Below are 11291 nucleotides of genomic sequence, written 5' to 3' on the forward strand. Positions count from 1 at the left end.
GGGGGAAAAGCCCCTGGTCTTTCAGGGACCGGTTTTTGTAGCTGCCCAGAGATAAGTCAAGAGGAAGAACTGAGAGAGGGTGAGACTTACTGGGGTTGGGCAGGACATGTAAGAAAGGATTGGCTGACTGAGAACAATGAGGAATGATGAACACAACCACAGGAAAGTATAAAGCTCGCAGAGATTGGGGGGGGGGGTGTCAGTGTGCAGGGCAGGGAGAGAAGGGGGCTGATGGAGAGAACTAGGCTGAGGTTGCACGGCAGTCTGAGTGTGTGCAAGGCAGAGGAATGTACCGAGTTCCCCTTTTCCTTCTGAAGTCCCTGAGAGACAGAGGAATGAGGCATGGAGGACACACATAGATCCCTTGGATTTTTCCTCTGTCCTGTAGCCATGGCTGCTTTTTTGTTGTTCTTTTGTTGTTTTTTTTTTTTTTTTTCTGGTTTGTTTCTTTGTTCTTTTACTGCTGGCTGTTTGAGGGCTCCTTTTCTCTGTGCAGTACTGTGAGCACATCAATTAATGTCAGTGAGAGGCAGGACCAAGAAAGACATCACAACAGCCCAAGCATTCTGCCTGCTGAGGGCTCTCACGGGCTTTGCAGTGGAGCTCTTCCCCCATCCCTTTCTCTGAAGAGCAAAATAGTCCCTGCAGCTTCCAGCTGCTCTCCTGCAAAGAACTGTGAATCGCACTGCAGTTAGTTTCTCTTACTCTTTGCAGCAGAGTTGGGAATGTTCCTGAATATCACAAAGGAAAGAGTGGGATAGGGGTCTCAGCTGCCCCACACTGTCCCTTTGCCCTCTCCAGCCAGTCTGGTCACACATGTGTTTCAGTATTGGAAGTGCTCCAGGCTGGTGCAGTGATCACTGTGATGGGGATGGGAGGTGTATGAGGGGTCACTGTAGGGGGGTGTGTGTGTGTGTGCGCGCATGGTGTGTGCACACACATGTGTATGTGTGCATGCATGTGTGTGTGCGTGCACACAGAGCTCCCGCCTGCCCTGGCCGGGCAGAGCTGGTAAGAGGGATAGGAGAGGGAGGTGAATGCCTGTGAAGAGCCCAGGAACAGTCAATGCACTAGCATAGGAAGGGAGAATCAAGTGTGGCCCAAAGGGTGAGGCATGAAGGAGAAGAGGTGCTGAGGATTTGGGCCAGGGTGGCCTCTCCCTCCACCTTCCTTGCTGACAGGCCAAGTTCCTCCAGAGTCAATTTCCCCCTGGGACCTGGGGCCTAGCTGGGGAGCCCTGCGTGTCTCAGCCTGGTGCCGTCTCTGGGGCAAGGGCTTCTGGCAGCTCTGCTTCAGGAGCATTCTTTGCCTGGCAAATTCAAGGAGTGCTCAAGGACTAACACTGTCTGTGTCATTGCCCCCTCTACCCTTTGAATCAACCTGTCCAAGGTGGTTTCCTTCTCTAACAGGAGTGAGCTTGTCCTACAGAGGGGGAGTGGGGGATGCTGCTGGGATGCAGCCAGTGAGACCATTAGGGTCTTGAAAGCAGCTGTACAGTGCAATTTTATTCAGTCATGCTCTGTGAGTGACACATCCCTGCTGATCTGAAAACAGCCTCGCCGGAGTCAGACCATTGGCATGCTCTCCACCGCGCCCTCAGGTGGTTCTGCTCAGAAGGACAGCCACATGGCCTCCTGAATGGGGCACACTCAGCATAGGCTACCTGGGGAACCCGATGTGCGCAGGGATGAACAGCTGATAGAGTGGCAAGGGTGAAAGGAACCTGGGCAACAAATGACAGAGAACTTTACCATGCTGAGCCCTGCTGGCACCACCTTTCCCTCCTCATAGGAACTCTCGTACCTTGTGCCTGGAGCTCTACCTGGCAACAAGGAAGGAGAAACAAGTGGAAATGTGCTAGGATCCCTGGTGGTACTTCCGCCTCATGATGCCAGGGAGGAGAAAGCTACTGGGGTGTCACCCAGCTCAGTATTTCTCTGAGGAAAGTTCAGTGAAAGGTATGAGGAAAACTGCACACAGGTGCTAAGCAGGAGACACTGGATCAACAGGTGGAGACTGTGATGTTACATACTTCACTTGCGTGCTAGACAGTATCTCCTTCTCCCCACAGCTACAGTATGTGCTGGAGCACCCCTGACCAGGCCCTACGCCTCACCCTCCATAAAGAAAAGCAAAACCTTCCATTCCTCACACGTGGGTCTTTAATCCTGCAGTATAGCTTGGGCACCTGGGCTCCTCCCCCATTCCTTCACTTCTATTCCACGAAGCCCTGGAATCTCCCCATAGAAGGAAAGAGGGCCTCAGCATTCAGGCACTCAGTTCCCTCGGACCCCCTCTGCCTGAAGAGTGTGCATTGTGCCCCAGAGAGTGCCAGAAATGAGACCATCCTGTCTCCCTTGGGCATCCTTTGTGGCCATCCAGAGCTAGGCAGGTTCTCCTCCACGCTGCCCCTAGTAAGGCTATTTCCAGCGACACTGAGTCTCTGCACCTATCCTTCCACTGCCAGTTACCTGAGGTCTCTGGGGCTCCTGGTTTCCAGATAAATGAAGCTCAATCCCAGGCCCTGGACCTGTTGCAAATCACTCCCTGATATAGCAGGCCAGCGAGAAAAGAGTTTCAGGGAAATCATGTTTGGGGGTGGATGGGACATGGACAAATGGACATACACATATACACATCACTGCACATGCACGTTGTTGATTACACACCATGGCATGCAGACACACTCCTGTGTACTCACACAGTTTCACACACACTCATTCCATGTGTACACCCACAAACCGTGTTGAACACACTCCCTGTACACACCTCGTCTGTTGTGAAAACACACTGTTATACACATACACACAGAGAGCTCTCGGTCACTGGAGAACATCGGGAAATTGGCTGCTGAGAGAGCAGCAAAAATTAGGTTTCATCTTGGGATTCAGCACTCTCAGTGAACAGAAAGACCTGTAGACCTATATGCAAGAGTCATCCAGCAAAGCAGGACAACCCTTCTGACCTGCATGAGCAAACGCAAAGGGCATTGTTGATTGAGGAACACCAGCACTCAAAGGACAGTTTGGGGAACTCACAGGCAGAACATGGAAAGGCTGCAGAGCAGGAGTGAAATGTACATGGATCTCATGAACCTGGCAGTAGAGCAGGAGAAATGTGACCAGGTACACGCAACATACACTGATACTCACAGCCACTGCTCAGTGTGTTCCTTCACATTGAAAAAGGCACTCGGGACCCTCCTGGGCACGGGAGCCAGGCAGAGCTGTGGGTTGAATGTCAGCAGTGTAGTCCATGGTGGTTGCCAGCTTGATCCACATAATGTCATTATCAAGGCTTCTTGAATTGTATTTAGGTTGGTGGATGATTAATGCGTCACTCTTGACTAGTTCACTGTCTTCCTTCACATCAGTGCTGTACTCTCCCATCCTCACTTGTATATGGCTGCAAAATGACCAGCAGAGAAGAGCAGCAGTTAACCATTGGGTAGAACAACTTGGTGCCACGTGGGAGACACTTGGAACACAGTAAGGGAGTGTTGCCGTAATCAAAGGTGTATGTGTCACAGAGTTCTAGGAGCTTTAAGATTTCATGAAAGACAGAGTCTGAAGAGCCTTGCTAGTTGGGTGTCTTGTCCAGTGGACCCCCATCTAGCAACTGTGTCAATGGTGTGAGCGTAGACGGATCACTTTGGACACCTGGAACAATGCTTAGGGAAGGAAAATTACGTTTCCTGTTGTAGAGGAGCATGATCTTTGATCTGTCCTCTCTCTGCAGAGGTATGCCCTAAATTCAGGACAAGAAAGATCCATAGAAAAGATCTGGAGGGATGAAAAAGCGCAAAACAAAAGCAAGTCTCATGGACATGCAAATGAACACAGAAAATCAGGTTAGGATGCACAGAAAAGGATGCCAAGAGTGCAGGAATATTGGAAAGATCACGTAACACAGGGAGACAGAGGGTAATGTTTCTACTTCGGTTTCAGATACATTGCCACCTTGGATTCTCTTCTTTTGCTAGGCACCATATTCTGAATCTGGTGGCTTCGCAAGATTTGACTAGAATCCATACATTTCTAGCCCTGAGCAGCTGACCAGGACCCACTGGTTGTTGAGGAGTGAACTGCCACAGAAGCGATACCCAACATTCAAGGACACTGGTAGGGAACTGAATGCTCTGGGCAATTGTAGCCTCCCACGATCTTGTCATCATCAGCATCCCCAGGAAAAGCAACTGAGAGAAAGAGGATTGAGTTTCACAGCACCAGGTCTGAACCCGTTCTCTTAAAGTGTAGCAACAGCCAGTGAGCTACAGAGGAATTAGCAAGAGCTATAACAGTTTGAAATTTCAGACGTCTTCACAGCAACTCCTGAAATAGCCTCCTGAGTTCTTTCTGTGCTACTTTGAAACATGAGGCTTTGTCTTTACTGCCCTGAGTGAGGAAAAGAACAGGAGAGCGGAAAGCTGCCAAAGAACTTCACAAATGAGACGTGTGCAGCCTTCACACTGCCACCTTCACTTCCGTGGCACCTTTGAAACAGTTTTCAACAGCTGTGTCATGGTGGAAAGCACACGGTGCACATTTGTGTAGGTTGAGAAATGGAAAACAGCAAATGCACCTGAGAGTGCCAGCAGACTTCTAATTTGCTGGAGGAAGCCAGGGGCAAGGAGAGAGGAAGGCAGCCCTAGTAGCGAAGAAATCAGAGAGAACATGAAGGCTCTGCAGAGTCGGAGGCTGATGTTATAGCAGAATGTAAGAAAGAACATGTATGGTATTTGTTGAAACAAGAACAGTGGTCTCCGAACATTTTTGATCGCACCCCCCCATCAGTAAAATATTTTTGAGCACACACCAACAGTATATGTATATTTAGTAATTGATAATTATATACATATAATACTGAAGTTCTAATGTTTTCTTCCCACACCCCAGAGGATTGTCTTGCACAGGAACACCATAAGCAAGGAGCCTGTCTCTGACTGTCGATTATAGGTACAAAGAGCAGAAGATGCAAAGAGCAGAAGATGCAACCCCCTTCCCCAGACACTCTCCTTGCCACCAGCAACTGGGCACTTGATGTTCCTAGCTCAGATGGGACATCTCTCAACCAGCTGCTCCCAGGCAGGAGAGACTTGGGCAGAGAGAATCCATAGTGCCTTCCACCACCAAGCTCTGTGAGATGTACAAGGACTAGCCTCAGAAACTCCTCTGCTTTATGCTCCCGGGAAGGTTTATCTCTGTCAGCCCACGGTCTCGCCAGGTTCCCCTTTCCCACGATCTCGCATCAGCCTGGACAAATGTATATTATCTCAGTCCAGTCATATTACAGTTGACTGAAAGACTTGAACTAGGAACACGGATTTCTAGAAATGCAAGCTGCCATTGCTTCTCCATTGATAATAACCAACACAGCTGCCCTCCAGTCACCAATCCTCCTCCTTTCCGTGCCCCTGGAGCCACCAGCATTCTGCTGCAGCATCACTGCATTAAATGAGAGACTTGTTTGCAGCTGGAGATATATCCTCTGGAGTGTACTTGTTGAAAGACCCTGACAAAAAACCTTACAATGGGTCTGTGGAACATTCAGCAGCATTGAGAAGAAGGTAGGGATGTGTGTTCTTAAAGAAAGAAAGGAGGGGTGGGAAGAGGTGTTCCAATTTCACCCCGAATGCAAAGCAGTCTGTTCATCCTTCACAGCTCTCACTGAAAGGCCTGAACGGCTATTCTGAAGCAGCGCATCTGCTGGACGTACTCTGAGTTGTGCATCACAAACACCCCATTTGCCTTCATTTGAGATCAGTTTGCTCCATGAGCTGCCCTGCTGGCATGCACCCTGGAGTTCTGGGATTCATGGGAGCCTCTGGAACCATCAAGGCCTTAGGAACACAGGAACTATGACCCAGGACTTTCGCCATGAGCTCTGGCAGCAGCCTGGGAAGAGGTCAGTCGTGTTCTCTTGTTGACTTAAGCAAGTAGCATAGAGAGTCTCAGAGAGACCTTTTTCTTCGAGGAGATTACCAGTCGTCCCCGTATGATGCCTTTCCTGCTGTTGAGAATAACTGATCAGTTAAAGATCAGAGTAGATTAAGTAAAACAAAAAAAGTCCCAAGATAAAGGCAGGTATGGTCGAGCTTCCCAACTCCGATGCCAAATTACTGGATTTTCCTGAAATTTGGGCAGATACTAAGCCAAATATTAAACCCTGTGAAAAGAAGGAAAACAAAGCTGTCCTTCATAGCCTAGGTGTTACCTAACAGGTTATTAGAGCTGTATCTCAGGATAAATGTTGTTTTATAATACCTGATGGCAGCCTGCCTCTATGCCAATGGCATGTTTTGGACAAAGAAATTATACATCCACAGGGAGATCAAATTATACACTATCGTAGACTGGGAATTGTTCTTGCTCTGCTTGGTTAGATAGCTTTGGTAAATTTTGCCGTGCTTAGTCCTGCTACGGCTCTTTCCACAGGAAGCTTCTACTCCTTATTTGTTTCTCAGGAAAAAAACACGTTTCTAAGAAAACTGTGCACTGATACCGGTTTAAAGCCCAAGACAATTCATGCAGCTCCTTGGAGGGGTCCCTGGCTTTTAACTTGAAGAAAAATTTCCATCTGGATAGTGCCACTCTGTGTACCAGCCCTCCAGGGCTCTCAAAAAATTGATCAAGAAATGGTGTAGAAAGATTATTCTTTGGTCTCTCATGCCACTTCAGCATCTCAAAGAGACATGACTTGTCTTTACAATCACTTGAGGTTATCCCATGTCTTTCAGGAGCTAGCATGATGAAGTTGGCAGCTGCTTGGAAAATGATTGTTCATCAAACACATTATGCTGTGGCAGACTCAGCATCATGACAGAAATTATCACTCTTTCGGAGAAGGATTTCAGAAGATCTCATTTTTTGTGTTCACGGTATTTTTGTTCACATACATTACATCCATAAACATCAAGGATGTTATGCTGAAATTCTTCTGTGGCAAAAATGAATCTCTATAGAACATTCCAAAGCTAAATGAAAGGCGTGGTTTGGCACTTAGGCTGATATTGTCATATACAACAGGTGAGAGAAATTAGGAAAGAGAAGTCTTTCAAAGAGGTGTGCTGCACATTTCCACATTTGAACTTTGAACTTGGGAGGTGCTGGAGGGCACAGAGTAGTTTTTTCATATGCACTTATTGACATTACTTTTGAATAATTTTGTTTATGAAAACACTGTGTTCTATACGATAAAAAAAGCACACACGCCCATTACTCAAGAAAAGGAATTTGCTAAAATAAGCTTAACAAACTTAGCACTGAGAGGTTTTGGTTTTGCTTTTTCAAATAAATGCATAGTATCTTACAGTCCATTACCTGCAATATTCAGCTTCCGATAAAAACATGCATTTAAAAAAATGACACCACCAGCACAGAGGAATCTCAAAGGGGTTTGAGGGTTGCCCTCAAGAGGTGCTGCGTATAAGAATGAAACAGGTGAACAACTACACATCTTCCAAAGCCCAAGTGTATTTTTAAATTGAAGGCTGCCCTCTGAAATAATTTAAAATAGCTCTCTATCTTAGGAAACGATTATGATTAACTGATCTGTTATTTGTAGTTTCTACCAGTGGCTGTTAATGACCACATTTGGGTCTTCAAATTTTCCACTGTGTACCTTTTGTCTGGAGAAAACCTTGGATGAGAGATAAGGTCATTTTGAAAAATGTATTTCTAGCAGCTCACACTTCCAGTCCACCAGTCTGGGCCTGAGACTGTGTCAAGATCATGAAATACATACTGTTTGTCACCTTTGTTGGTGTGGCTGGTGAGTATATTTTTTAATTCGATTTTTGTAATTTATAAGGAAGCTCATTTTCTGAGCAGATTTGCAAGGTAGTCTATTGCGGGAAAGTGAAGTCCAGTTTATACTTGCAAAAGTGTTAAGGCAGAGCACTGCAACTTCTCTTGACTGCTGTCTGTTCATAATCGCTTATGTCACAAAATGGGGAACGAATGCCTTTCTAGAGGTTTGTGACCCAGGAATACAGAAATGTGTCCATAGCTTTGAAAAAACCCACTGTCTCTTAAGGACTATGAGGTATAAAGGTAACACCTCTGGCCCAGGAGGTCCTAAAGCTGCTGTGAATTTTTGGACTGTGGGTGAGTGCTTGCCAACCACTGTTGCTGTGAGCTTTTATAGAAGTAGAGCCTACAAGTGGGATGTTTTGGCGTGAGATGTGTCACAGGGGCACAAGATTCCTTATGCCAGATGCTGACATATGCCTCTTCTTACCTCCCAGTTGCCTTCCCCATCAACGCTGACGATGATGATGACAAGATTGTGGGCGGCTACACCTGTGCAGCGAACTCTGTCCCCTATCAGGTGTTCCTGAATTCTGGGTTTTACTCTTGCGGAGGTTCCCTCATCAACAGCCAGTGGGTCCTGTCAGCAGCTCACTGCTACAAGCCGTGAGTGGATTCTTCCGCAACCTACTTCTTTCTTTCAGTTGTCTTTTAGCAGGAATTCTGAGCTGTGGGGTCCAAATATGCAAATGACTCCATGCTGACAGGAGACAACCAGGGAATGGGTGGCTCACTCAGGAAGCTGGGCTGAGGCAACATAAGGGGTTTTCCACTTCTGCAAATGTTTCTGTGATGCAGAGCACTTTCTGAAATGAGAATGTGATAATCTAGAAACAAGTTATGGCCTGTGAGTTCTTATAAATTACATTAATCTTGCAAAAACTTAGTCACTGGAGGACAGGAAGAGGAATGAGGTCATGGTGATAGCAGTTTGCCTTTTTCCAGAATGTTTGTGTAAAGCACTGTTACATATTCAGTTTGTCCCAGCTCAACAACATAAACCTGTAGGAATTCACCACCTGTACTGGAAGGGGGTAAGATCTCAGTGTGGATCCCCCGGACTTATTGCAGGACAGGGAAGATAACCTGCATGAAAACAGCTACTACAATAGCGATGTTTAAGCGAGTGTATATAGTAACGGGGGGGTTCCTCATAACCTGTCGGTGGCAGTAAAGTATACACCGTTCTTTCTCTTTTCCAGTCGATTCCAAGTGCAACTTGGGAAGCATAACCTGGCAGTCACAGAATTGACAGAGCAGCTGATTAGTTCAGCTAAAGTCATCCGCTACCCTGGCTACAACTCCGCAACACTGAACAATGACATTATGCTCATCAAGCTTGCTGAACCAGCCCAGCTCAACCAAGCTGTCCAAACAGTTCCTCTGCCTACCAGTTGTGTGGCCACGGGCACCACGTGTCTAATCTCTGGCTGGGGCAACACACTCAGCAACGGCAGTGAGTACTCTGTGGGAATGTCCCCATCATGAGGACGTGGGAGCCACTCTAAGACCTCACAATTAACTCCAAACAGCACAGGCTAAAGCACAGGGAAGTGCTGTGGGACAGGCACTTTTTGAGTGATCACTCTGTGTGGGACAGGAACCATTTAACTGCTTTAAAGGCAAGCCTTTATAAGGTTCTTTCTCTGCTTCTGTGTTAAGAACATGGAATCACTTAAGTCATCCGTGTGCCATTCACCAGCATGTTCAGACTGCCATAAATTTTGTGGCCTGGCGCTATCAGCTGCACAGTGCCAAGCACTAGCAACTTAACTAATGTCAATAGAGTGGTCAGTTCTCTCAGAACAAGGCCAAAACCTGTGACTGTGGATCTAAAATTACTACAAGGGAGCTCCGTTCTCTTACAGCAACGGTCAGAGGTGTGGATGGTGACTGGTGTCTAATCCACTGACGACAACTAAAGAGGAGAGGATGGTTTTCCTGAGACTCAGGTTTCCTCCATCATATGTGCTACAAGAGTAGCTCTTGGCTCCATGCTTGCCAGTTGATGATTTTCTAGGTATCAGAAACATTAATATGGCTGTAGTGTAGAACGGCGGACCCATGGGTAGAATCTGGTCCATCTAAACAAAAGGAATCCATGCCGTGATTACTGTTCAGAGGAAAAAATGACGACTGCTAAACCGGGATGTCCAGTGATACTTTTCTGCTAAGAAAAGATCTTTTCTAGGCTCTGAAATGAACAGAGATCTATCAACCATCTCTCCCTATTTTCTTGTAGAACTGTATTCAGATACCTTGCAGTGCCTGAAGGCTCCTGTACTCTCCTCAAGCGAGTGCACCAAAGCCTACCCTGGGCGAATTACCAAGAACATGATATGTGTAGGATTCATGGAGGGAGGGAAAGACTCTTGCCAGGTAAAACGTCTGCCTCTCCTTTCTCATGTGTTTCTGTCCTGCCTTTTGCCAGTAGAAGAGGCCTTTATATTGGAGAACTGGCTATAGTCAATGCACTGGCATGTCTGAATGTTGTTTTTGTGAACAACAGTGGAGACTTAGGGTGAAAGATGCTTATTGAGTGAGGCTAGTTTTTTTCCCACTCAGTTAGTCATTGTCCCTTTTTTGAGACAGCAAATACCTCTGCCATAAACCTCCACAAGCAGACTATGCTGCCTCCTGCACCTTAGGCTACTGAAAAAGGAGCAGTGCTGCACCAGAGAGTCAATAGTACTCACGGTGACTTTAGAGCTTAGGACGCAAATGTTAGGTTTGGACTCACCAAAAATGAAATAGCCAGTATGGCAAGATCCAGGCAATCTGGAAAACGAACACACCTGCCAATTGCTCTGTGTTTTACATGTGCCTAGCTCTGTGGAAATATTTGACAGAAAAATGTTTAAGACACACATATGCAAAGCGTCTGCCAAGGACTGCATCTGTCAAAAATAGGCAGCTTACTCATCCTTAGCTGTGATGCCCTTAGAGCTAAAGTAAGGCACAGTACACATCAGGTGTAGCACAGTAATCAGAAATGACCTTTGTAGAACTTCTGTGTAGAAAAAGCCCAGTGGAGCTCCCTCAAATGTCAGTGATTTCTGGCTCGTCACTTTCACTGATATCATTTCCTAAATATCGATATCCTTTATGTGCACAGGGGGATTCCGGAGGTCCAGTAGTCTGCAACGGGCAGCTCCAGGGCATTGTTTCCTGGGGTAGGGGATGCGCACAGAAAGGCTACCCTGGAGTTTACACTAAGGTTTGCAATTATGTCTCCTGGATTGAAGAAACTATATCTGCCAACTGAGACACTGGGGTTCTATGTGAGCTGCTTTTTCTCCTCGTCAATTTCCTCTGTTTTGGGACTGGATGTACAAAAATTATCAAAAAATAAAGCGTTTTAGGCACCTGTTCTTTGTGCAGCATTTCTCTGGGTACCTCCGTAGGCTATGATACGGGGGACAGACGCAGGGAATGTTACTCTGGGGAAAATAGTTAATATTTGTAGTACCTCAACTAGCAGGA

General features: G+C 46.6%; 1 protein-coding gene across 2 annotated transcripts; it reads left to right on the forward strand.

Moving 5' to 3' along the window:
- The first annotated feature begins 7730 nt into the window (after positions 1 to 7730).
- LOC147416291 (trypsin I-P1-like) lies at positions 7731 to 11073 on the forward strand. Of its 2 annotated transcripts, none has more exons than XM_086465020.1 (5): positions 7731 to 7770; positions 8246 to 8414; positions 9011 to 9264; positions 10051 to 10187; positions 10924 to 11073. In XM_086465020.1, exons 1-5 carry the CDS (start codon positions 7731 to 7733, stop codon positions 11071 to 11073), a joined length of 750 nt encoding a protein of 249 aa, XP_086321146.1. The 2 variants fall into 2 exon arrangements, with proteins under 2 accessions (XP_086321146.1, XP_086321154.1); XM_086465028.1 differs by lacking the exon at positions 7731 to 7770 and adding an exon at positions 8736 to 8737 and having other exon boundaries at positions 8275 to 8454.
- The last annotated feature ends 218 nt before the right edge of the window (positions 11074 to 11291 follow it).

The sequence above is a fragment of the Leptosomus discolor genome, chromosome 1 (assembly GCF_034619465.1).
Source record: "Leptosomus discolor isolate bLepDis1 chromosome 1, bLepDis1.hap2, whole genome shotgun sequence".
NCBI classification, from domain to species: domain Eukaryota; kingdom Metazoa; phylum Chordata; class Aves; order Leptosomiformes; family Leptosomidae; genus Leptosomus; species Leptosomus discolor.